Genomic DNA, 26,948 nt, shown 5'->3' with positions numbered 1-26,948 from the left:
TTTAGTTCACATTTCTGGGCAGAGAAGGAGTAAATACATTTTCCATCCAATTGCCAAGTGCATTCCCAGTTGCGAAATTACGATTGTCAGTCTTTCTGCCCCTTGAGGTCTTGGTCTCTGCAGCTCCGAGAATTTCAGGGGGGTCCCTCAAGACACTGACAACTTCTGATCGCTCCAGGGCAAACAAGTCACATGGTAGGTAGGGTTTGAAGCCACTTAGCAAGGTAGTGGAGCCTGGCTTCCCAGCCTACCCCCCCGTCACTCAGGCCAGTTGCCTATCCTGCCTGCGACTCAACCTCCTCTTGTGAAGAGTAGGCATCATGGAGAGCCTGCCTCAGATGGTCGTGGGACAAATTCAGTGATTTAATATGTGTAAAGTGCTTGCAAGGGTGCTTGGCACCTACTAGGAGCTTGGTAGATGTTGTGTGCTATAATTTAGGACTGGCATGGGCAAAGTAGCCTGTTTAGAAAGCTAATCCCTTCAGAGTCAGAGGTGAATGAGCAGTCTTGCCACAGAAAAACAGACCACAATTGGGCCAGTGTTCCTCACCCCTTTGGGGCGATGGAAACTCATTGCACCAAATGGTCAGCCTACTCTGAGACCCCCGCAATCAGGCTGAGAGCCCAGGAGACGTGTCCGCAGACACGATGCCCGTAACCCACATTTGACAGCAGGGCCAAGACGTGAGCCTCGGAAAGCAAAGAGAATCAATTTCTGATAAAATGCCAGGAAGGAGATTGACGCGTCGGAAACCTTTCTGGTATCAGCTTAGCTTCCAGCACAAGATTAAACTCTAGGAAAAACCCATCAGAGAGCCGCAATTTGTGACCAGCAAGAGATAATGTTGACAGCTTCCCCTTCCTGGGTCTGTTTTGGATAAACAATATGCCCTTCAACAGGGCTTCATCAAAGTTTTCTCTATTTCCAGATCTGAGGCATGAAATTGCCTTGAAAGTGTCTCCCTCTACTTCCCCACCCCCAAATTCACTTTGTGGAATACAGGATGTGGTTAGAAAGGAGAATGATACTGTCTAAGAGAAGGCGCTTCCTGCGAATGCCTCTTGAAAGGTGTGTCTGCTGGGGGAAAAGCGCCCGTGAGAACGTGACAACTATCCCTTCAGTCTGTGGATGCTTCTGGAAGAGCAGGACAAAGGCCATGACAGTGCCAGGCTACGTGGGCTTCAGCCACCACTGCTGACCATGGGCACACTTACTGTCCCCTCACTGGGCCTCCATTTCCTGTGTCCCCCAGGTTTGACAAGAGCCATTGGATGTCCCACAGCATCCTTAGGGTTCACAGGCTGTCTGTCAGACTGTGTTCAGGGGATGGGAGCCCTCCTCAAACTAGCTTCAGCCAGAAAGGGACTGTGTTGCCTCACCTAGCTGAAAAGTTCAGGGGTGGACCACACCAGGCGTGACTGGATGCAGGCGCTCTCATTCAGTCCCTCTAGACTCATCCATGATGGTCCCCCCCACCCCGCCCAGCGGGCTGGTCCATCTCAGAGCAAGCTGACCTCATCGTCAGAGGGGTGGGGGAAGGCACAGGTGCTGGAGCCAGCTGGCCTGGGGTTGAATCCCAGCTCCTCACTTACCAAGTGTGTATCCGCCTGTGGGCCTCAGTTTCTTCATATGTAGAATGGGGCTACTAGTGGTGTCCACCTCATCAAGTCATCAGGGGTACTCTGAGCAGTGTCTGGCATGTAGTAAGCCCTGAAAAAGTGACAGGAGCTTCTTCCTCTCCTTTCCTTCCTGTCGTTATTATAATTCTCTCTACAACTGCAGCCAAAGAGAGCAGTTTGAGACCCACGGCTAACCCAGGGTTTTAGAGCACTCCAGTGACGGGGCTGGGGTGGGCGGTGCCCCATGTGAAACACATGCTGAAGAAGGGGTGTTTGCCCAAAGCAGAGTCAGGATCCTGTGCCCGGAAGAAGCGGGAGAGGGTAGACAGCAGGCTGAAGGCAACAGCTGTCCAGCACACGGCCACCTTGCAGTGGGGACTCTGAGGCTGACGACAGTGCAGTTGTTAAATCCTCACCAGACCCCGGGAGGTGAGCAACATTATCCTCATCTCATGTGAGGGTCCCAGGCTCACAGCAAGGAGGCAAGCTGCCCAGTTCACGCAGCGAGTTCAGGGCCGCACTGATACTCCACGTTCTGCGCGCCATGGAAAGCAGCGAGTGCCCGCGTCACCCCGGGGTACCTCACGCAAGTTCTGCGGCCATCCCAAGGCTCACTTTCCTTTCTTTTCTTTAAGCATCACTTCCACTTTCTTCTATTCTAGAGGATGGTTTTCCTTCAGTCCTCAAGGACCTAGCTCCTTAGCTGGGCTTTGGGGCAGGTCGTGGGCAAACCCCCCACAGGTCTAAGTTGGGGGGATTTGTTTGGTCCTCTGGGGGTACAAGAGTGCGATTCCTGACCTCTTTGCTGCCAGCGGCCCAACTCACACAGTCATGGGGCTTCGTAGGCACCCAAAACACTCACTTTGGAAATGGAGGGATGACTGTGGCCTCTGCTGTGTTGCAAATGATTGTTTTCTTAATGTTTCTTGACCTGTAAAATGGGCATCTTCGGTCCTTCCTCCCCAGGCTGAGGACTCCGTGAGGTAGAGAGAGATGAACACATGAAGCCCAGCCCCACTCGGATCACCGACTGGCTCTCCTACAGGCCACTTTCCCTCTTCTCCCCATGGACCCTACTGCTGGTTCAGAGTTACCCCGGAGGACTGCATCTGTCCTCTTGGGACCATAGGACTGGGCAGGTGAATAGGGAGACAGGGGCAATGACAGCCAGATCATGCCAAGCCGAGTGGTCTGATACCCACTCCCTGCATCCCCAAGTGCAGTTAATGACCACTGGATTCCAATCCGAGGCCGATGAAGAGGATATGTGCCCCTCCCTGTCCCCACTATATGATTCAGCACAAAACTGTCAAGTATAAGGAAATTCATTGAAGTTCTCCACTTCTTTTCTGTTTCTTTTTTTGATATAGAAACCTAAACTCTTTCAAAAAAATATTCTTTGGGCTGCTCATACTTTGTTGATGCCCTGGAAGATGGCTGGCATTAGAGAGATGGAATGGCAGGGGTGGTCAAGGACAGGGCTGGGATCTAGCCCAGACTGCTGGAGCTTGCATCCTGGCTCTAGGTGTGTGGCCTTTGACAAGTTATATGCTTCCGTTATGTATTTCTGTGCCTCAGTTTCCCCATCTGCAGAATGGAACTGAAAATGGAGTACCTCTGCCTGGGGTTGTTGAGAGAAGTAGAGAGCAGTGCGTGTGAAGCAGTTGGAACCATAGCTGCATGTGCTGTGTGGGTGTATGTGGCCCCCGGGGTGTCCTCTTTGTGCTGCCAGCAGGGGGAGCACCAGAGGCAGGGCTGGTCCATCCACACCTGCAGGCACACACCTGGCTGGGCCCGCGTTAGGCATTTTTCATCGCTTTCTGATACCAGAACTAATGGATGCTGACTGGTGAGAAATTAGGAAATAGGAAAAGGTACACCAATCTGTCATTATCCTACCACCTGGATCATGACGCTCACTCGCTTTCATGTTTCCTCCTGGCTTTTTGGTGCATAGCTACCTATATGTCAGATTAGGATCGTGCTGCGGGACAATTAGAAATGCCTACTTCCAGGGCGCCTGGGTGGTTCTGTCAGTTAAGCGACTGACTCTTGATTACAGCTCAGGTCATGATCTCAGGCTCGTGAGAGCAAGCCCCGCATCGGGCCCCTGCTGAGTGTGGAGCCTTCTTGGGATTCTCTCTCTCTTCCTCTCCCCCCTCCCCTTGCTGTCTCTCTCTTAAAAAAAAGAAAAAGAAAGAAAGAGAAAAAGAAAATAAAAGAAATGCCTACCTTCCATTCTTATTTTCAGCTTTTTATTTATTGAGATAAAACTTACATACAATAAAGCGGATGGTCTTAAGTACATAGTTTTAAGAATTTGTACAAGTGAGTACACCTGTGTTGGCACTACTCCCATCAAAAGATAGAGCATTCCTAGCCCCCCAGGAGGCAACTTCATGCCAGCTCCCTGTTCATACACCTCTCCAAGGGTATTACCGACATCTACTATCTTGACTCATAGATAAGTTTTGCCTGTATTTAACTTCATATAAATGGAATCACAGAGTAAGTACTTATTTTACGTCTTTTTGGTTTTCTTTTTTTTTTTTTTTAAGATTTTATTTATTTATTTGAGAGAGAGAGCATGCATGAGTTGGGGGAGAGGGGCAGAGGGAGAGGGAGAAGCTGACTCCCCGCTCAGCAGGGAGCCCACACTGGGTTTGATCCCAGGACCCCAAGATCACAACCTGAGCCAAAAGCAGACGCTTAACAAACTGAGCCACCCAGGCACCCCGGTTTTCTTTTAAACATATTTGTGAGAGGGGTGTCTTGGTGGTGCAGTGGGTTAAGTGTCCTACTCTTGCTTTTGGCTCAGGTCATGGTCTTAGGGTCATGAGTTTGAGCCCCACATTGGGCTCTGCCCACAGTACAGAGTCTGCTTAAGGTTCCCTCTCCCTCTGCCCCTCCCCCTCTCTAAAATAAATAAATAAATCTTTAAAAAAAAACAAAAAAACATTATTTGTGAGTTTCGTTTGTCTTTAAGTGTATCAGTAGTTTGTTCTTTATCACTGTGGTATAGACATTCAGTTGTTCTTTTATTAGAAAAATTAAATTGCAAAATAATTTGAGTTCATTGTCATCACTTATAAAATTCCAAGGTTAGGCATTGAATAAAAATCCCCCTTGAGATTGCCCCAATCTCATTCTTCTCCCTGGAAATGACCAGTTCTCAGTGGAACGTTCATCTTTCTAGACCTCATTCTGTTTGTACAATTCTATTCATTGTTTCCATTGGGAGGTATTTGGCTGCACATAACAGGAAACCCAACTAATAATGGCCTAAATTGGGGGTCAGCAAGCTTTTTCTGTAAAAGATCAGATAATACATGTTTTAGGCTTCATAGGCCACACTGTCTCGTCACAACTACTCAGCTCTGTCATTATAGGATGAAGGCAGCCATATTTAATATATAAATGAATGGGTGTGGCTGTGTTCCAATAAAACTTTATTTACAAAGGTAGGTGGCAGGCCAGATTTGGCCTATATGCTGTAATTGGCTGACCCTTGGCTTAACAGCAGGGATTTGTGTGGCGCCAGTGACAAGAAATCTGGAAATACCCTCATAAGAAAAACTTAATTCACATTCCTACCAAAAATATTTGAGAATGCCTGTGACCTTGCCAATAGTGGGTATTAACAGCCTTTTATATTTTTGCCAGTATTCTTTGTCCTTATCCTGCGTTTTGGGTAAATGCCTCTCCCTGATCTTCCAGCTCAGTGATTTTCCCTGTATCTGTATCTAGGCTACCCTTCACTGTCTTTTGATCTTTTTATTTTGATGATTAAATCTTTCACTCACGATTTCTAATTAATTCTTCTCCATACTAGGTTATTCTTGTCTGATGGAGACAATATCCCCTGTTACTTGCTCAGAGAATATTAAATATACTTAAAATGTCTCTGTTTGCATCATTATCCCTGTGTCTTTGGTTGTTGGTCCTTCTGTTAGTTGAGTTGGCCCCTCTCTCTCATGGTGTGAGTTTTCCTGGAATGTTTGGTTATTTGTGAATATGTGCTTCCTCTGTGTCCTGTGAGCTCCTGTTTTCCTCTCTGTGGATGCATTTTTTTCCTCTTTTATTTATTTTTTTTGGAGAGAGAGTGAGCTGTGGGGGAGGGACAGAGGGAGAGAGAGAATCTCAAGCAGGTTACCCACCCAGGTAGGAGCCCGATGCAGGGCTTGATCTCACGACCCTGAGATCATGACGTGAGCCGAACTCAAGAGTCATATGCTCAACCGACTGAGCCACCTAGGTGCCCCTGGATGCATTTTTTTTCAGCTGCCAGTGATCGAGTCAGAGGTGCGGAACTTGCCGCAAGAAGCGTGGTGCTAATAGTTTGTCTTCTGAACACAGGATCTACCTTTTCCTTCTGGATATGTCCTGCTTTTCTGTCCCAGAGATCCACAGTCATAGATCCTCCAAGCTAGGTGGGCCAAAGAGCTACCTGTTCGTGCCCCCACAGGAGTTTGCAGTCCGTGTCTTTGAACTCTGACGTGGGGCCCTCTCCTCTCCCCGGAGAATGTGTCACCTCCTGGTTTGGAGCAGCCCGCGACTCCCTTCCCCTTTTATACCAGGCCTTCCTACCTTCTGATTTGGCCCATGTTTGTTTTCATTAATCCAGTTCTGTCTGCCATCCCTTTCTCAGGGAAATCTCAACATTTTTAATCTGCCAGGAGCTCCCCTCCTTATCTTCCCATGCTCTTGTGGACTTTAAATTGGGGCATTTCTGTGGGCTTGGGCAGGAGAGGCTGACATGTGTACTTGCTCTCAGTCTTCCCAACTCGATTCAGTCTCAAGGTGACTTCTTGTTACAGTTTTCGCCTTCCTGGTCACCTTCATCTGAATAAGGTCCTCTTTCTTTCAAAATACACTGTGTTGGAACCAAACTGAACATTCCAGCTATGAACCAATCCATGTAGACTATAGAGATGGCATGCACTTCCTAATAAGAGCTGAGTTCAGAGACTAACTCTGCTCTCTACTGCATTGGTCAAGGCCACTCACTTCTCTAAGCCTCCACCTCCCCCACCTGCCGAATGGGAATAATGATCATAAAACCCACCACCCAGGTTCATGAGACTATCAACTGAAACAGTACATCAAGAGTTTCCCGTGGGGTCGGCATGCAGTAGGTGCCAACACATGTTGCTGCCCTTCCTCTTGTTCTGATGAATTTCTAACACACTGTGTGTGCTCTGGGGGTGACAGTTTTTGGCAGCCACACTGCACTGTTAGCTCATACTGAGCACATGAGCGAGAAGCTCCGTCTTTGTCTCATGAACTTGCCTCAAGTCAGACTTCTCTCCCAGGGCCTCTCCTTGTATAGGACCTTTACCTTGGCCGTGATGCACTCTATCAAGCTGTTCTCGATCCATCTTGAGCCTGTAGAAATTGATCTGAATGCAGATTCCATCATCCAGCTTATTCCGTGGGCCTCCCATCTGAATGTCATCTGCAGACTGTATAAGCAGCCTTCACTGGCCGGATCTAGCCATTGATAAAATGATGGCTTGGGATAGGACCAAGGACAAAACCCCATGGCATGCCACCCTTCAGGGGAAGAGTAATTTAGATGACTGTGCAAAGTTGATTAATTTGTCCAGTTCCCGTAATCGTATGTCCTTGTGGCTTGATTATAATAATAATATTAGCAACCATGTACCCGGTCTTATTTGCCACAGGCCAGGCACTGAGGTGAGTGCTTTTCACATATTACTTTTATTTCTTATAACAAGTCTGCAAGGTAAATATTTGCATTACCTAGGACTCCGTTTTAAAAAAAAACAAAAAACTTCAATCTAGCTTTAGCAGAAGAAGGACTATATTACTTCATTACAAGACCCTGCGGTGTAGGGACACCTGGGTGGCTCCGTCAGTTGGGTGGCCGACTCTTGATTTCAGCTCAGGTCATGATCTTGGTGGGGGTCTTGGGATCGAGCCCCGCATCTAGCTCTATACTCAGTAGGGAGGCTGCTTGAGGATTCTTTCTCTCCCTTTCCTTCTGCCCCTCCCCCTGCTCGCACACACGCTTTCTCTCTCTCTCTCTCTCTCTCTCTAAGGTGAATAAATAAATCTTAAAAAAAAAAAAAAAGACTTTACAGTGTGGGCACCTCACAGAAGCCAAGGACAGGGACGCACCTGGGTGTCAAGAATGGTGAACCAGAGCCTGCGACTTTCTAGGGTCCCAGAAATCCTCTCTCGGTGGCTCTTATCTTTATGTCTGTCAGCATCTGTCACTCTTCTCACTTGCTACGGATGAGCTTTCTCTCTCTCTCAGTTCGCCTGGCAGAAAGTAGTCCCACAAGCAACACCTGAGTGCACTTTGCTCCTTTCAAGAGAGCTGCCAGATCTTCCCTGAGCCTGACAGTCCCACTTCCCCAGGATTAGTGGCCCTGCCTGGGTCAGGGGCCTGCTCCTGGTCCGGGCACATGTAGTGAGTGGCGGGGTCGTACTGTCTGAACGTGGCCTGTGGAGTGAGTGCTGTAGCCACGGGACAGGCTGATGTCCAGAGCCCCTATGCACATTTTACAAATGAAAGAGAGACCCAAAGTCACACAGCTCGTGTTTTTGTCTGATTCCCAAGCTCATGTCAATACAACATGCTCCGTACCCTGGGCCACATTGTCCCAGGTCAGCTTCTATGATGAGGTCGGTAAGGGCTGGCCCATGTCTCAGGCCAGAAAGCTCAAGGACCGCCTTGTGTCCATATCACAGTCCAGCCCCAGCCCAGGGCTCTGAGATCCTTGGCTGGCTGGTTTGCCTGTTTTTTAGGGCCTCAAAAGATGCCATAACAGAACTCACAACTGGAGGGACTCCCCCTGGACTCCCGCCTGTGGAGGACCTGATATTTAAGGGTATAACCACAGACTTTGGTGTCCAGTAAAGCTAGATTCAAATTCCAGGGGTTTCACTTTAACTGGTGACTCTCTGTGCCTCAGTTTCCATAACTGTAAAGTGGAGAGGATACAGATCCCTTCTTTATCGGTTGTTGTAATGATACAGTGAGATAATACATGTAAGCACCATGTGGCCAGCACAGAGTAATGATTCTACAAATGGTAGCAGTTTATCAACTCTGGAACAAGGAGAAAGTACAGGAGTCCAGAGGAGAAGGCCTATAACTGAGCCAACAGGATAGCAAAGGGGACGTGGGTTGGCCAGGGTTTCAAGGAGGAAATGAAATTGAAGCTGAAACAGTGAAAGGGTAGGAGGATTGGGGTAACAGGCAAAAAAGAACAGGTGTAAACACGTGAGCATATACAGGAGTTCGAGGGACCAGCAAGTAGTTTGTTGTGATAGAAGCAAAGAATACATACTAGGAGCAAAGGCGGTAACTGGGGTCCCATAGAAGCAAAGGGGGTAACTGGGGTCCCATAGAGAAAACTTCATTTGCTCATTCGTACATGGACTTAGCCAATATTTGTCAAGTACCTGCTGTGTCCCAGGCACTGTCCTGGGTCCTGGCGATTCTGCAGTGAAGAAACAGGCACAAATCCACACCCTTGTGGAGCTCATGTCCTGGTGGTTAGAGGCAGACACTGGGCAAATGAATAAGTGAAATACGAAGGGTGTCCGAGAAAAAAAATAAAGCAGGAAAGGGGGTAGGGAGTGCAGGCGGGGGTCCTCAGGAAGGCCTCCCTGAGAAGGGACAGAGACTAAGGAAGTGAGGGGGAGAGAGCTGAAACAGAAGTCCCGAGGCTGGAGGCTGTGTGGCAGAGTTAGGGGGGATGAGGGGCAGGGAGGTGGGAGGCAAGGACACGGGGAAAAGCCGAGTCATGCAGGGCCTTGTGGCCCTTTATCAGGACTTAGGCTTTTGTCTGAGTGAGGAGGGAGCCACGGGAGGATTTTGAGCCAGAAAGGGCCAGAACCAAACAGATTTTGGCAGGACGTGCTCTCCGGCTGTGTGTGTGAGTAGACTTTGGGGCAGGGGCAGAAGCAGGAGATCGCTGGGGGTCCAGCAGAGAAAACCCGTGCAGGTGATGGTGACTGGGATTAGGGGCCACGGTGGAGGTGGAGAGAAGGTGCTGGATGCTGAGCACTGTGAAGGGAGAGCCGCATGGATTTGTTGCTGGCTTGGCTATGGGTGGGAGAGAAAGAGAGGAATCAAGAAGGGTTTTTAAGGGACGACTGAGTGGCTCTGTTGGTTAAGCGTCTGCCTTTGGCTCAGGTCATGATCCCAGGGTTCTGGGATTGAGTCCTGTATTGGCTCCCTCCTCGGTGGGGAGCCTGTTTCTCTCTCTGCCTGCTGCTCCCCCTGCTTGGCACTCTCTCTCTCTCTGACAAATAAATAAATAAAATCTTAAAAAAAAAAAGGGGGGGGGTTTTAAGGTTCTGTCTGAACAACCAGAAAACAAAGATTGGTTAATTCCCGAAATGGGAAGGCGTGGGAGCAACTTTTAGGGGGAAGACCAGGAACTGAGCTTAAAACCTGTCAAGACCTCGAGCAGGCAACTGGATATGAAAATCTGGAATTCAAAGGGAAAGCCATGTCAAGCTTCATCTATCTGGAATGTGAAACCATTGGTTTTTTTTTTTTTTTTTTTTTTTTGAGAGAGAGAGCAAGCAAGGGTGGTGGGGATAGGGGAGTGGGGGAGGTGTAGAGAGAGAGAAAGAGTCTTAAGCTCAGCATGGAGCCGACCAGCGGGGCTGGATCTCTTGACCCTGAGATCATGACCTGAGCCGAATCCAGAGTCAGAGGCCTTAACTGACTGAGACACCTAGGCGCCCCCCCCCTTTTTTTTTCTTTTTTGTAATGGGAAGTAGGATGGGTGGAGGTCATTAGTTAGCAAGTAATATATGAAAACAACTTCCTTAAGAAAATTATTTTTAAGCTTCTAGATAGGGCTAAAATCCCTTTTGCCAGTTCCTACCCCTACCACCTCCCCCTCTGTTGTAACTGTTGTCAGGAGCTTGGTATGCGTGCGTCCTTCCAGACCTTTCTCCATGCCTCCATATACCAAGTGTATCTGTGAAATATGTCATATTTGGGGAGTGTATGTATTTTAACAAAATGGTGTCGTAATGAATGTTCTGTTCAGCGATGTGCTTTTGTAACTTGTAACTATCCTTCCTGAACTACGTCTCAGAGAGCCATCCTTGGTATTACAAGTAAACCTTTGTCTTTTTTTTTTTTTTTGTAAACCTGTTGTGGTATGGTACGGCCAGACTGTGCGTTATTTTGCCATTTTCCAGTGGGAGGACATTAGCATTTTGTACGTTCCTCCTCGGGCACCTGTGTCTTTCCAGAGGCTTCCAAGGAGTGAAATGGTGGGGTCCGAGTAGAGCAAAGCTATGCCGGGCTTTGTTGTTTCTTGTTTGGGTGGGTACTGCCCCCCGGCCCCCCAAAGTGCCTCTGCCCCCTGACTCGCCAGCCTTGGCAGGTTCGTAATGAGGGCAGCCACAGAGATCAGCAAAGCTCAGCGGCGGGCTGTGGGGTTGTAAGGAGCGAGGAGGAAGCCAAGAGGCTATGGAAGCTGAGGGGTGCTGTCCCACTCTTAGAACCCACCTTGGGACAGGACACAGGCTCCTCTAGGGGCTGGCAGAGACCCCTTCCTTTCCTCCTGCACAAACGAAATGCCTTCTTTCCTGCAGCCACCAAGCCTGGCTTCTTCCCTGCCAGCCAGTTTCTATTCCTAGACCTCCTCGCCAGCTTGAAGTCATCCCCTTTTGACAAACACACCGGTCAAGACATTATAAAAACGCTATTTTTATTAGAGCAGACCGGCTCTTCTATCCTCGGGCCTCTTATTCCGCCACGAGCCTGACAGCGTTCTTTGCTGCACACCCCCCACCCCACCCCCCCCGCCGCCAGCGACGCGACGTCCAAGGGTTGGCGCACAATCAGGGTTGTGATTGTCACCAGCCCAGCGCCTGTTCTGAGGGTGTGATCGCAGCCCCTCTCTGGAGGCAGACCAAATCCTACACCCAGCTGCTCTCCCCAGAAACAGTTTAGCTCAGCCACATCCCACACGGGCAAAGGAAAGTGGCGTCCTTAAAAAAGGTGACGTCATCTTCGTGTGAATTTCAGGTGGGTGTTGGCTCTGGTGGACGGTGCCTTCAGGGGGAGCTCGGGGAGCTGGGTCCGGGGTCCACCAGGAGTTCAGAGCGTGTGCCGTCGGAGTTAGAAACTTCTCAGTATTTCTAATCAGCATCGTCTTCATTGCTAACACGTAGTGAGCATCTCTTGAATGTCAGGCTGTATTCTGAACGGTTTATGTTTATAAGGGGGATGCTTTTCATTATCTCCATTTCTTTTGTTTTTGATAGAGCTCTAATTTCCATAGCACAAAATTTACCATGTTCAAGTGTACAGTTCAGTGGTGTTTAGCATATTCATAGTGCGGTGCAATCATCACCACTGCCTGATCCCAAAACAGGGACATCACCTCAGATAGAAACCTGTACCCGTTAGCGGTTACTCCCTGTTCCTCCTTCCCCCAGGCTCTGGCGTCCATTTCTCTGCTTTCTCTCTCTCTAGATTTGCCTGTTCTGGATGTTTCCTATAAATGTCTGGCTTCTCTCACTGAGCATCATGTTTTCAGGGGCTATCCATGTTGTAGCATGTGTCAGTACGTCCTTCCTCTCTATGGCCTAACGACGTTCCATTGTATGGAGAGCGCACACCCTGTTTATCCATTCATCCGTTGAAGGACAAGCGGGTTGCTTCTGCATTTTGGCTCTTATGCACTGTGCTGCTAGGACATCATCCCAGTTTGACAGCGGGGAAACTCAGGCACAAGTACCATTTGCCACTCACCCAAGCAGGATGGGATTCCGACCCAGGCATCTGGCTGCACAGCCGAGTCCCAACCACCCCTCCAGGCTGCTCAGCAGTCGAATGACGACCCGGGAATTAAGGACCTATGTCGTGCACCTCCATGGCAACCATACTTCAGAGTTAAAAATTGGGTCCTGTGGGGGCGCCTGGGTGGCTCAGTCGGTTGGGCCACTGGCTCTTGATTTGGCTCAGGTCATCATCTCAGGGTCCTGGGATCGAGCCCCGCTTCGGGCTCTGTGCTCAGGGAGCAGTCTGCCTAAGGATTCTTGCTCTCCCTCTCCTTTTGCCCCTCTCCCTGCTCACGCTCTCCCTCTGTCTTTCTCTTTCAAATAAATAAATAAATCTTAAAAAAAAAATGGTACAAGGAATTCATCATACTTTGCGGACTTGGGTCTGTCTTGTTTGCATTCAGGACCATGTGGGAAGTCCTGGCTGAGTCATGATTGTTCATGCTGTCCAAAATACATTTATCCACGTCCTTTGATGTAACAGGACTCAGCCCTGCCCTGGAAGCTCATGGTCAAGGAGGAGAGATATGCTGTCTTGGTTCCCGAGGAAGCAGACCTTGGGAGGGAGATATATTGTGTGTGGGGGGGCACTCTCTGGAATGACACCTGTGAGGGAGGAGGGAAATGGGAGGAGTTGAATAGTGATGTAGCCTTGGTAATCCCAGAGGGAACTCTGGAAATGGGTGGCGCTTCAGAGATGTTCCCAGTCGGGCAAGGTGCCTGGGTCTTTGTACCCTTGGCATCAACCCGTATCTGAGAGCCAGCATCACTTGGCTTCTTCCTGGGAAGGGACCGGCTGTGAGCTGCCAGCCGTCGCTGGTCTCAGTACCTGGGTGCGAATGAGTCATCTGGGCTGCATCCACAGTGGCTTGGCTAAGTGCTCTGACAGAGAGCGGCCCATGAGAAGGTGTCAGGAACACTGCTGAGGGAGGGCGTAACCCTGCCTGGGATGGGGGTGAGCAGGGAGGAAGGGGCATCTTCACTGTGCCATGAAGCCTTGAACCCCAAACCTGGACACCCCACTGCCAGCCCATGAACCGCCCCTCTTGGGTGCCTCAGCGTCTCAACACAGCTGCCCCAAACCAAAGTCAGCCCTGCGCCCCGCCAGCTTTCACCCCTCCAAGAATGGCAACACTATCCCTCCCATTACACCGGCCAGACACCCCAGAGCCTTCAGTGCCTCCCTGCCCTCATATCACCAAACCCTGTGCCTTCGCCTTGAAAATATCTTCTCCCTGCCTCCTCCATTTTGCTGACACCTCTTGTCAGAACACTGAGAGCAGCCTTCTACCTGCTCTCAGCACCCACTCTTGGCCACCTCCAACCTCTAATTCCAGCGTCCCCCCCCCCCCCCGCTCCAGTAACCCAATGTGGCTCCCCAGTGGTCTGGGGTTGAGGGCAGAACTCCTTGCTGTGGGCACATGGCGTTGGTGGTCTGGCCCCTCAGCCCCACGTCGTCCTCTGCTGCCCTTCCCCTGGCTCCAGCCCCGCAGAGCATCCTTGCCCCTCCTGTCCTTTGCGCCTTCTTGCCACATGGCCTCCACGTGTGTGTCCACTTTGCTTGGGGTGCGCTCCCCTCTCGCCAGATTATCTTGTTTGCCCTTCACGGTTTGGTTCTCTGTCGCCCGTCCATGAAGCCTCGGCTGACCTCCGTGCCGTCGTCGTGTGTCCCCTGTAAAGGTCCCACATCCACCTCCAGAGTGCTTAAAATGGTAGGTGATGTATACTGGGTGGTCGGCTCATTTGTTTAAAATCACCCCCCTCCCTAGACCGTCAGCTCCGGAAGGCGAGGGACCTGGTCCTGGCATGGGCTGGGAGGTGCTCAGTGAGTCTGAAAGTAGTAAGCCTGAGGAAGGGAAGGAGGGGGGACGTGGGGGGAAAGAGAGGGAAGGAAAAGATCGATGGTCTCACACGGTCAGGGAGGGGATGGGGCTGTGGGAGCTGACATGAACTGCCTCCCATATATTCCTGCATCTCCATGAGCTCACATGACAAAACTCTGGACTTTAGCGAGTGAGGGAACGTGGAATTTGGACCCCCTGACCCTACTGCACTGCCCCAGACTTGAGCATGAGGCTCCCCTCCCTTCCTCGGGTCCCCCCTCACCCCCGGCCCTAGCACCTGTCACTGGTACAGTGGGCTTTACCCTTCACCAGCCTAAAGCAGACCTGAAATGTCAGAGGCCAGGTCCCTCTCGCTATTCCCTGAGATCAAACCAATGTGCTCTGAACATTCTCCATCCCAACCCCCAGACAAGCTCCCGGGGCTCCTTGCACTGTTGTTTTGCACACCCTGTTTTCTGCCTGGATGCCCTCCCTGTCCCTCCCCTCCCCTCCCCTCCCTCGGCCCCCTACTGAGCTCGCCTACTGGTCAGCCTGTATCCTCTCCCTAGAGCCGCCCAGCCCTGAGTGGCGCCAGGCGTCAGCCACTCCCCACGCTGGCCCCTGGCACTCGTGCCTCCTCTTGTTAGCAATGATCCCATGGCAACCAAGCATTTGTCTTTCAGGGACTGCCCTGCTAAATTCTTTGAGGACAGGGATCCTGCCTTCCTGCCTTCCTTCTTTTCTTTCTGTTCCTTCCTTTCCACAATATTCTGGGAGCTCCTTATGTGGGCCAGGCACTGGTTGGAGGCTGACAGGTACAGCGGTGAGTGTTGGCAGGGCACTGTTCTCCTGGCTCTGATGTCCCAGCGGGGGAGCCACAAACACACCAGTGGGGATACTTTCAGAGAGGAGAAGGCCTGGGGAGTCGGGAGAGGCTCCCAGAAAGGGCCATACATGCCCACAAGCAAGGAGGAAACCTTCCAGCAGAGGCTCGGCTTCTCTGAGAAACAGCCAGAAGGGCTGTTAGGCTGGGGTTGGGGGCAGGGGTGGTGGGAGTGAGGTCAGGGAGGGTGGTGGAGCCAGATCCCATTCATCTCTGCCCGTCTCTGGCACAGTGCTCATTCTGCAGGAGAAGCTTAAGGGGTATTTGTGGAATAAGTAGGAAGGGGCCTCCGAGCACCCTCCCCCTCTTCAGGAGGCTGGGGGTGGGTGGCCCTCCCTGAGGGGTGAGCATCCCTTCTGGCAACCACGGAATGGAGGAGCTCTGAAGAGGTTCATTCCCTTAGAAGGAAAAGCTCTTGATGCAAATCAAATGGTGGCGGCAGAGACTGGAAAAGAGAAAATTCCAGCTAGGCCGCCCCTCTCCTCCCATCAGGCCAAGTGGCCAGTCCCTCGGGATTGGAAGGGGCTGACCGGTGACAGCCGCCTCAGTCAGTTCAGCACAAGCCTTGGGAGTGCGAAAGCAGGCAGGCCTCTTTTCTTCCCCTGAGCCTGCAGACCCTGCTTTCAGGGGCCCTGCCAGCCTAAGTCTGCTCCAGAGGTCTCCTCAGGGAGGAGGGTGGGAGTAGCCTTAGCCCATCCCAGCGCACTTAAAACCTAGGTACCGTGATGTCAGCTCTGCTCAAAACCCTCCAAGAGCTTCCTGGTGCCTCAGAGTAATACCAGAGTCCTCGCCATGGCCTCCGCCCTGTCCCACCCCAGTCCTCCCACTCCCCCACCTTGCGTACTCTCTTCCTCAAACACACCATCATGCTCCCACCTCAGGGCCTTTGCACTTGCTGCTGCCACCCGGAAAACCCCTTGGTCCCGATTCCCACACCTTCCCTTTCACTTCCTTCAGCATCCTCTTGAATGCCACTTTACCAGAGGCCTGCTCTGACCCCCTGGCTAAAACAGCACCTCCCTCTCCACTCCCCTTCCCTTCCCCCCCAATCCCCCCTGCCTCCCTTCTCTGCCTTCCATTCTCCACAGCACTTAGCACCCTCTGACATACTACGTATTTACTTTTTTTTTTTTTTTTTATTGCTTGTCTCCTCTCATTAGAATGTAATAGCAGAGACTTTGGTGTGCTTGCTCTCTGTCTCCGGGATAGGCGTTCAATAAATATTGAGCGAACAGATGAATTTGTAAAATGAGGTCAGTGCCGTCCACCTCGCAGGGTTGTGTGGAGTTTCCCAGTGTGTGGTTTGCGTATTTCTACGGCACTGTAGGTGGCTCGTAAAGCGTGTGCTATTTCAGTAGGTCCGTATTTATGTCGGCCTTCTATTTATGGCTAGTGGTAATGATTTTCCATTTATGGCATTAATATAAAGTTTCCTTTTTTAACGTAAACTCATTCAAGATTAAAAAGAGAAAATCTATGTTTGCCAGCCTGAAAGATAGTTTTTAACACACACTGCCATCTTACAAGAAAACTTTTCTGAGAATTAAGAAGAAATATTAATTATTATCTAGCAGATCGGTATCGAAGTTGATTTTTTCATGAGGTATATAAGAAAAACATTTTCACAGAGGCAGAGCCTAGTGTGTCCTAAAGTCCCAGAGGAAACCCTAGATTCTAGATCTGTATCGGTGTTCTGCAAACCCTGGCACTAAGTATAAAATCTCCAGGTATGTATCGGTGGCAATAAATAATGGTACGTAGCAGGGTAGTGAAGTAATCAATGTAAGTCTGAGGTATGTGAGCAATAACCCAAATTGTTCCTTTGATTCTCCGTCTGGTGTGTGCAGAGCATACGATTTTGTTAACCCAGTCCACCCAGGGCGTGAGAATTCGGCTCAAATCTTGGCGGCTGCACGTTGCCTTATTTCGCTCCAACCTCTAGGGGGTAGTATCAGCTGACGCTTTAGCTTCCTTTGTGATGTAGCCTACGGAGCGCAGAGCATTTTTTGTTCCTGTTTTGAGGATGGACGGACACCTGATATGTTAGCAAGAACAGTAAAAAGGAAGTTCAGGATGATCCTTTTTCATTCCACTAATAGGCATTAAAGACTTACTACCCAGCATGGGGACATAAAGAACAGGATCACTAGGAGAATAGAGCAGGAGGCACTTGGGGGTGGGTTTTGAAGGGAGAATAGGAGTTTTCTACTTCAAGGTACATTTGGATCATCTCTTATTGTGGGTTTGGGGCCATCACTGAGAACGTTCCTTAAGGAGTGTCCTTTCAATCCTCTGCTAACTACTTCTCTGAGCCCTAGGTCACGGGACAGACTTTGGGTTCAGACACTGCTGAGTATTGGCTTTATTGCTCTGGCAGCTGGAACTCACTCAGGTGTTATGACTTTCCCTTCCCCCTTCCCTCCCCCCCTCCCCGCCCCACACTCACACACAATTCAAACTAGCTCAAGTAAAGAAAGGTATGTGACTAAAAAGTCCAGTATAATGCTGGTTTCAGGAACGGCTGGTTACAGGGGATTAAATGTGGTCAGGAGGATCTGGTTTCCATATGGTCTGTCTCTTTCTGTCCTCAGTTCAGCTGCCTCTGTGTTGGTGTGACTCTTGGACGGATCTCCCCGTGGAACATACAAGGAGGTTCATGATGGGGAACCTGATCAGTTGATTAAAATGACTGCTTTCTTCATGGTGGCCGTCATAGCTCTCTGCTCCTATCAGCTAGTAATTCCAGGGGAACAGGCCCAGGGAGGTTTCCCCGCAGATCCAGCCAATCCCTTAGCTGAGCCTGTTGGCCTAGCCCTGAGCCAATCACACGGCCAGGGAGATGGAGTAGTGTGGCTGGCCAGGGTACCACATGGATTGAGAGTGGAGGAGAAGCAGTTTCTCAAAGGAAGATTGAGGTGGTGTAACCAGAAGGAAATGTATAGACAGTGAGCCGACACACACAACAAACGTGCGTTAGCTCGACTTATGTTGCTTTGTGGCCGTGAGGCCATTTGCCTCAGCTTTCAGAGCCTGTAAAATGGGCACACTGATCCCAGAACATAGCATCATTGCACACCCCCACAATAACCACCCCCAGAGAGCATAAGAAATGGCAGCTAAGGCGGCCTGCCGAGCTGGGCCCCAGTAACCTGGAGCATTTGCTCGTCTCCTAAATTGTTCCTCAGGTAGGACGTGAGCCTGGGGGGAGGCGGGGTAGGAGGGTTGCTCTGTGAACTCTGCAGGGCCCCAAGACACGGTGTTTCCACAGCCTCATTATTAAACCATCCAAAGTTATTGTTCTTCTCTGCTGGGACCTGACCCCAGCAAGGCTAGGTTCCTGGCATTCACAAGCCCTGGAAACCAGCTCTGCGGCTCTAAGCTGCTTAGAGATGCAGCTCACACGCAGGCACTCGCTAAATCAGCCCTGTTTAGGAGAATTCCAATATTCTGGCCTCAGAGGAGTATGTGATCCCTGAAATATAGACTCTGTCGAGCACCTTTAAGCATAACTGATTTTTGGCATTTCTTTCCAATTCCATTTTTCCCCCAAAGAGAATGAATAGTCTGGCCCTTGATAAGGTTCTGTGCTGTCTCTGGGGCCGGCATCTGGGATAAAGTCACATCCAAACTCCTTAGACCCTTCGCCGTAGCTAACTCATGCAGCCGCCGCCCCCACCTCTGGTCAACCCCAACTTCTGGCCTGTCCGTGGACTTGTCAAGCTTTTTCAAGCCCCCTTCCCCCGCCAACCTTGGCCCACACTGATCTTGTTGCCTGGAATGTCTTTCCTTTTACTTGTGGCCCAGAAAATGTTTCAGCTTTAAAACTCCCAGCTCAAATGTGTCCTTATGCATTCCTTCACTCAACCCATATTTAGGGAGGGCGCACCGTGTGCCAGGTGCTGTCCTAGGGGCTTGGAATACACAAGCGATCAAAACAGACCCAGTCCCTGCCTCCGTGGAATCAATACATAAAAGGCATAGTAAATGAGATAAAGGAGATAGTATGTTAGTGGAAAGTGGGAATTAGGGGTGTGATGTACAGCTTGTAATTTTAAGTAGGGTGGCCAGGGAGGACTCCCCTGGAAGGTAAGATGTGAGGCAGGCCTTAAAGGAGGTGAGCGAGCTGGGTATTTACTGGGAGAAGAGCACAGCCATGCAGGACTGCGGAGTCAAGGGCCCTGGGGGGGAGCGTGCTGAGTGTCAGGGGTCCTGGGGTGGCAGGGAAGAGTGGAGTCAGAGATGTGAGTGGAGGCCCAGTGCCCTGAGTCAGAGTCCAGAGCAGAGGAGTGACATGACTGGGCTTTGCTTTCCTCAGGACGCTCTAGCTGCAGCAGGGAGAAGAGACTGCAAGGGTGAGGGCAGGAACGGGAGGCCAGTGAGGGGGCCTGAACCAGGGTGGTGATGGGGAGGTGGGGAGAAGTGGTCAGGTTTGGGGTATCTGGTGGTTTCCCTTGGTGATTGGGGCCTGGCCATGCCCTGGGGAGCCTTCCCAGGCCCCTCATTCAAATTTTTGGCATCCCATTTTATACATTTCATTGTGATCATTTCTCTCCTTTTTGGGGTCTCAGATGCCTTCGGGAATCTGTTGAAAATTACAGACGTTCTTCCCAGAATACCCTTGTGCATGCAGTCGAATGGGTGTTCCTAGAACCCCCTGCAGGCCATCCCCAATGTTTGGGACCCCCAGCTAGTGCGTGTTTGCTTGACTGGATACACAACATTCATCCCAAGCACAAGAAGACCGTGGGGAGCAGGCCCCTGACGGGTGGTTGAGTACAGCCTGCAGGCATATACACACAGTGGGTCCGAGCTTTTGTTAAACCCTCAATGCATATGTGACAGCCACACCGTAAGCCCTTGATACATGTTTGAGGCAAGACAGTGAGGTTACCGTTGGCCCTTTACAAGCTTCTCACACCTTCGAGGGGTGCCTTCAACGTAAATGCCTCTGTCTTCTAGCCAGACACATAAAGCCTCCGCAAAGTGAAGCGTGCGATGCTGGGTAGAGTCTGTATCTGGCGTCAGACCAGGGCTGGAGTGAGGGTGAACCGAGCTGGTGCTTAGCCAGCCTTAGCACTTACCATCCTACAGCTGGATGGTGGTGAGGCCGAGGCTCTTCCCCCTGCCTCCCCATAGTTGTGCCCTCCGGGAATTTGTAATCCAGCTGGGGAAGAAAGAAAAAGACCCCAAGTCCCTTCTGCTTTGCTCCTAGTTGAACCTTGGAGCCACCCTGTGAGGTATACCGTATTATTACCCCCCTTTTACAGACGAGGACAACTGAGGCTCAGCAAAGGTAAGTGGAGTTCAGGGTTCACCCCCAAGTCTCCGAATCCCCAGATAATTAGTGAGCAACATATATAGTTAAATGCTAACAACTTAGCGCTTAATTATGTACTATTGCACATTGTATTGTATATAATTTAATGCTAATTGCAGGGTTTCAGAATGAGCTGAAGGGAGTAGGACGAGAATGGCAACGGAAGGCTTCGTGGAGACTTTGGGAACTCAGCTGGGCCCTAGAGAGAATTTGGGTGGAAGCTGGAGGAGATGGAGTGGATTCTGGAAAAGAGAGTATTGAATGATTAAGGCGGAGGGGTAGGAATGAGCGTCTGTGGGGAGGAGCTAAGATGTGCTCTGTAAATAATGGAACTTTATAAATATAAATGTACCTAATAGTCACTGAGGACCTTCTAAGTGCTGGGTACTGTGCTGAGTCCTTTCCATGTTACTTCTTCCAGTCTGCATTTAACCCTATGCAGGAAAGAAAAATCCAACCAGACAGGTACTGTTATGACTTCCAAACAGAGTAAACTAATGGCAGTGTTGCTACTTGGAGCCAGGCCTGGTCTCAAAGCTCATGTCCTCCCCAGCTCAATTCCAGAGACTGTCTGATTAGAGGTGGGCTAGACTCAGGACTTGCTACTCCAAGCGTGGCCCATGGGTACTGCCTGGGAGCTTGTTAGAAATGCAGATGTGGGAGGGGGGCACACCTGGGTGATTCGGTCAGTTAAGCTCCCCCCGTAGGCTCAGGTTGTGGCCGTGGCCGCAGGTCCTGCTCCGTGGGGATCCTGCTTCTCCTCTCTCTGCCCCTTCCCCCTGCTCATGGGCGCATGCTCACTCTCTCAAATAAATAAATAAATAGTCTTAAAAAAAAAATAAAGAAATGCAGATGTGGACCCCTCCCTCCCCAGTCCTACTGAGCCAGAACCTCCACTTTACCACAGTCCCCGGCCATCTGTGTGCACGATAGTTAGCATATGAGAAGCATGGAAAAGCACGAGGCTGGTGAGAAGTTTGGCTGGACGTGTGCCCGTGCCGTTCAAGTCTTTGTGATGACATCTTCCTCCTGGCAGAGGCAAATAAATGCATTCTCGGAGGGCTTGAGGTGCAAGCCCAGGGCAGCCCTCAGGAGCTGAGATCTCTCTGTCGTCTCGTATTTCATCTAAAAATGTCACTGAATGTCCATTCCACACCATAATATATCAGTGGTCATTCTGATACTTCAAAATGGTTATGTAAATTGCCATGGAGTAGGATGCCTGTTCCCGGAAGATGACTGAGATGGGTTTCTTTGTATCTTAAATGGGGTAATAATAACCACTTTAAGAGCTGTTGCGAAGATCAAAGGAGAATCATGTATATGGAAACGCACCACATCAGACACATGTTATTCTAGAAGGGACTGAGAATCCTCCCCACACCCAGTGTCCTGCAAGCAGCTCTCGGAGGGCCCAGGTTGTATGTGCTTTTCTCCCATTCAGGGCGAGGCAGGGCTCAGCCCCAGAGAGGACAAAGTCACCTCTCTGGGCATCTCAGGAAGCCAGGAAAGTAAGAGATTGGGTCAGCTGTTGCTAGTTTGTTTGCTTACAGTACGTAGGAGTCCCCACTTCCTGATTGTTGGGCCAAATGAGCTAGCGGGAAAACCCCGTAAAACTCAGAGGTTTCAGGGACATCAGGGGAAAAGATGGGAGTATTTCATCCTGTCCCCAAGTGGGCCCAAAGAGAGGAGGATGTCGGGGTGGGTGGGTTGTGGGAAGTAGAGTAACAAGGAAGAGGTAAGCAGATGGCAACAACAGGAGTCCTACAGGAAGGGGAACAAGAAAGGGGGTTGGGCTGTCAGCGCTGGACCAGGAACGACCTTGGGTTTCCATCCAGAGAGCCCCTTTCCTTGTAACTGGAAAGAGAAGACGGGGAGAGAGACCCAGAGACCCAGAAATGGACAGAGATGGTGACCATCCCCAGCTGAGGCCAAGGAGGAAAGGAAGTCAGACAAGGCATAGGAGGAGAGAGAGACTCTAAAAACTACAGAAGCTGAAGGAGGAGAATTTGGGGACGGATGGGGGTCAGCAGTCCCCCACGGCCCAGAGCAGTGGAAAAGGATGGACATGGGAAGAGCTCTTCTATTTGGCCTAGGAGGTTATGGGTGACCCGTGGCTAAGGTGGTAGAAAATGGTGTTAAAGCCGGATTTTGAGAAGAGGAGAATGATGGGAATTGTCTTTTCTCTTCTCCCCATGGTAGCAGTGAGGATTTTCACACAAATTGCATTTCTATTGCCAATGTCTTACTTGCCATTTAAAACTTAATCCCTGTAACTTGTGACCAGAACCAAGCCTATATTGTCTCTTTAATCCATCCCTTGGCAAAAGAGTTATTTCAGAAACAGAAAATTGCAAAGCATTGTTTATAATATGGTCCTATTTTTATTTAAAAGAATGTCCGTGGGGGTGCCAGGGCGGCTCAGTCGGTTAAGCGTCCATCTCTTGATTTCGGGTCAAGTCATGATCTCAGGGTCGTGAGATTGAGCTCCGTGTTGGGCTCCTCGCTGGGGGTGCAGCCTGCTTCAGATTCTCTCTTCTTCTCCCTCTTTCCCTCCCCCTCAAAAAAGTAAAAGGATGCCTGTGTTTGTGTTTTTATAGATATATATATATGTGTGTATGATAAAGAAAACATCTGGGGGAATATATTTCAAGTTATAATGGGGGTTTCACCGGTATATACATATGTCACTTTAAATACGTGTAGTTATCCCTCCATAAAGCCATACAAGATTCTGATTGGGTTATCTGTAATGGTCAGATTATGGTATATATGACATAATTCTTTTGGCTGCAAATGACAGAGACTCAGCAGAAACTTCCAAAGCAAGAACTAAATTGTCCAGATACTTCTTCAGACATAAGCGGATCCAGGGTATCAAATCATGACATTAAGAGTCTCTCTCCATTTTTCGATGCACCTGCTGTCTCAGTTATTGACCTCATTCTCAGATAGTTCCAGGCCTGTGTCTCATCAGCCTAGCCCCCCAGTGGAAAGAGAGCAGCTCTTCCCCCAAGAGGACCAGCACAGTCCCAGGGCTGACTTTCAAGGGCCTGACTTGGGCCACAGCTCATCCACAGACCAGTGAATCACTATGGCTGCGGGAGGCACTGTGTTGATTGGCAGGGCCAAGGCCAAGGTCATGTGACCCAAGAGGCCAACAAAGGAGCTTTCAAGGGCCTCTCAGGAAGCCAGTGAACTGAAAAAAAAAAGGGGGGGGGGGTGTTGCTGAATGATTCTGTAAAGGAAATCCAGAATTCTGTTGCTTGAAGAGGAGGCCTAAGCCCACAAGTGTCTACTCTTAAAGAAGCTCTCACTGTCTGGGTTATATTTTTGTAATGACTGTTTTCTAGTAAGCAGGCATTTCTCTTGCCGTGGCAAGAGAAAAATGAGATCTCTCCTTAACTGATTTGGGTTACATTTGGTTATGCTCATTCAGGTAATTAAATAATGAGTGTGAGAAAACAGTAAAGCTCAAATCTTGGCCCCGAGCCCCTGATCTTATAGGGGGCATGGGCAGAACAGTGTCGAGACCGGGAAACGAGCCTTGTCCTTTCTGTAGATGTTGATTGTGTATGTTCAAGACCCACGGGGCCATCAGACCATCTCTGGGGCTCTGGGTCGCCTGAGCGATGCGCCCAGGGAGCCAGGCCTTCGTCAAGCTCAGCCTTTGCCTCTCGGCCTCCTGCCTCTGGCAGTAATTTCCCCGCATTCCGATATTCTACTGCTCTGTTTCTTCGTTTCAGGGTTACACTAAGGACATGGTGCCAGACTTCGATGAGAAACATGATGAGTATTTAATATTGCTCCAGCAGAGGAACCGGTAAGATGAGCTGCTCAACGGCAGCCCTTCATATTAGCCAAATAAAAACCGTTTTTCGATTTATTAAGCAGCATTCGGGCTCTGTTTCACATAGGAATGGGATGCAGGCAGCCTCCACCCAGAGCTTGGGAATATTATCTGCAATCCCAGCTCTTGTTTCTCCACTCTCTGATTTAATTGCATCTTTGATTGAGCTGTAGCAAACCATTCCACATGTAAGTACCACCTCTTGCCTCCCTGCTGCCGTTCTGGGAGAAGGTGGCTTTGTCATGGAAAAGCTCGAACTTGGCAGGGCCTGCATATTAGTCGCCTGAATAGCCCAGTCTGTGATCTTCCAGGCTCTGACGGTCCCGTGAAATCTGAGCCTATAATCATGCCTCATTAGATCAAGGTGGAGTCGTTTCACATCTGTGTTTAAAGTTGGTCAATATGTCATTTAACATTAAGCTGGTACTCATTTTGACTCTGGTGTGCTAGCTCTGGAAAAATCCTACGGTTGATGCAATGTTTGGTGACCGAGGGCAAAGCAGTGTGGTCTGGCTGGAAAGAGGCATCACCTCTTCACTGCCTTCCCGGGGCCTGTGGAAGTTCACGTTCAGTTCGCTGTGGTTTGTCATCAGGCCTTGGGTTGCACGTTCAGCTGGGTCTGCAAACTGAGATGCTAGGAGGGGCCTGGCAGTGAGTGAAGCCAGCTCGGTGGAGACGGTGGGCACCTGGGATTCTCACTTCCCAGCCGCTCAGCTCAGGCCAGTTGTTGTTTGTGGGAGCCTGGACCCAGGGGTCCCTATCCTCCAGAGTTGCTGGAGAAACTGGAAATCTGGATTTGGGTTGGAAAATCATCTGAGTTTTAAAATGTTGGTAATGCTGTCAGATTAAAACACAGAACAATGGGAAGAATGCTGCAGGCCCCTTAAACAGACCTACAGGAGTGGGGAGGATGGGGCCCTAATCTGGGCCTTGGTGTTAATGGGAATGAGTTTGGGGTCTTGCAGGCAAGAGAGCCGGGGATGGGGGAGTGGGGGGTGGTTGTCATCCCACATCTGCATTCAGCCCTCATCTGACTGGCCAGACTCCTGGAGCTTGTCAGGTGGGGCCGTGCTGGCATGTTGCACGGGCGAGTTTAGTCCTTGGTGTTATAGGAGTTCAGCATGCCTGCCCACCGACCCCTTTACTAAATTCCCCTAAGACGCCCAGGATCTCTAACAACACCTGCCCATGTCGCCAGATGCCCCCAGTGAGGCAGCGCGACCCCTAGTGGCGAATTCCTGAACAGGTAAACTCTCTAGAAGCAGCTGGAAGCGCCGGGCTGTGTCCTCTGTGCCCGGCTGCCCTGTGCTCATCTCCCCCCGCCCCGCCCCCAGAGGCGGCTCCAACTACAGTAGCTGGAGGCTCGTGCTGATTAGCCCAACATGGGCTTTTACCATCATTAATGCCACGGAGCAGGGTGTTTTTATTCCGTTCCTGGCAGGCTGGGTGGTGCCACCGAACACCTGAGTGATCGTGTAATCATGTCCGTGTGACTTGTCTGGGAGGACATTGTCATAGTTCCTTAGGAGCAAATTGCTCCTCATTAATCAGCAGATCAATAGGTGTGTCAAAGGGGGACCAGCCGATAGCATAGAGAGAATACCCAGAGACAAGGTTGTCGCACAAAGGCAATTAAAAAATATGTCAAAGCCGAGTTGCCGTAAAATTGGGGGGATGCGTTGTCACCAAGAGGGGGCTGGCGTGATGACAGGAACTCAGAAGGTGGAGCTGGAAACGCTTCCAAATGGAGACACGAAAAGTGGATGGCCCCCTGAGCTGTCACCGGGTGTTGTTTTAAGGGTACCTTTTCTAGGGTGCCTTCCGCATGCCAGACACCTCACCCCATCATTTCATTGTATCCTCCCACAACCTGGTGAGGTATAGCTACACTCCTTGCACCCATTTTCCAGACAAAGAAGACCCAGAGCAGTGAGCCTGCGTTGTCCAAGGTCATCCAGCCAGGAAGTGGTGGAGCGGGGCTGTACTTTCTGATTGGTGTTCGGTTTGACATTGTCATAAATAATCCGGAGGGGAGAAACCCTCCAGAGTTGCCACTTTCACAAAGAGGGGTTTTGTGGAAATAAACCACAGTTTATTGGAAATCTAGTTCTATGACCTGGTAGAAAACCAGCCTCTGGGCTGTATAGTTTGCACAAAGGGAAATGTCGAGGTTGCCCTGTGACCTGAGAAAGGGGGTGTGTGCGATCACTGCAGCCAGTTCCCAGGAGCGACCTGCCCAGAACATAGCCACCACCGAAGCCGGCAATGTTATTCTTTTACTTACTCAGTAGGATTTCGCTGAGTGCCTTTTCAGTGCTCAGCACTGCCACTGGTGTGAAGGGGAACATCGTGAGGAGGAAGGCACAGACTTTATTAGTTAGTGCTCCTGGGGTTGAACAGACAGAAACCCAAGGTAAATGGACTTTAAACAATAAGGAAACTTACTGGCTCATGAAAGTAAAAAACCCGGCTTCAGGCATAGTTGTATCCAGGTACTCAGCTCTGACTCCATGTCGGAGTCACCCCAGACCAGTACTTCCTTCACAGGGGCCAAGGCAGCCACCGGTGGCCCCACACTTACACCCTCTCTCAAGGAGGAGAGAGCACTTCCTTCCTGATAGTTCCAGCAACGGTTCTGAGGAGGGCCCCGGCCGCAGCCCCGAGCCC

The 26,948-nt window shown here is 50.3% G+C and overlaps 1 protein-coding gene across 6 annotated transcripts in view; it reads left to right on the top strand.

Moving 5' to 3' along the window:
* Window positions 1-26,948, top strand: part of KATNIP (katanin interacting protein) — a 183,259-nt gene that overhangs the window by 23,793 nt on the left and 132,518 nt on the right. For 5 of the 6 annotated variants that reach the window (XM_087869345.1, XM_087869348.1, XM_045775225.2 and 2 more), the window contains one exon: window positions 24,178-24,254. In XM_087869345.1, the coding sequence (XP_087725471.1) occupies window positions 24,193-24,254 (62 nt within the window). In that variant the 5' untranslated portion in view covers window positions 24,178-24,192. Of the gene's footprint in view, window positions 1-20,326; window positions 20,408-24,177; window positions 24,255-26,948 lie in introns of all 6 variants that reach the window. The other variant, XM_087869341.1, reaches the window with a different exon arrangement.

This window comes from Ursus americanus, chromosome 2 (assembly GCF_024610735.1).
Source record: "Ursus americanus isolate L20-20 chromosome 2, mUrsAme1.1.p, whole genome shotgun sequence".
Lineage (NCBI taxonomy): Eukaryota > Metazoa > Chordata > Mammalia > Carnivora > Ursidae > Ursus > Ursus americanus.
Note: the sequence above shows the minus strand (reverse complement) of the source record. Positions and strands in the feature narration are given on the sequence as shown.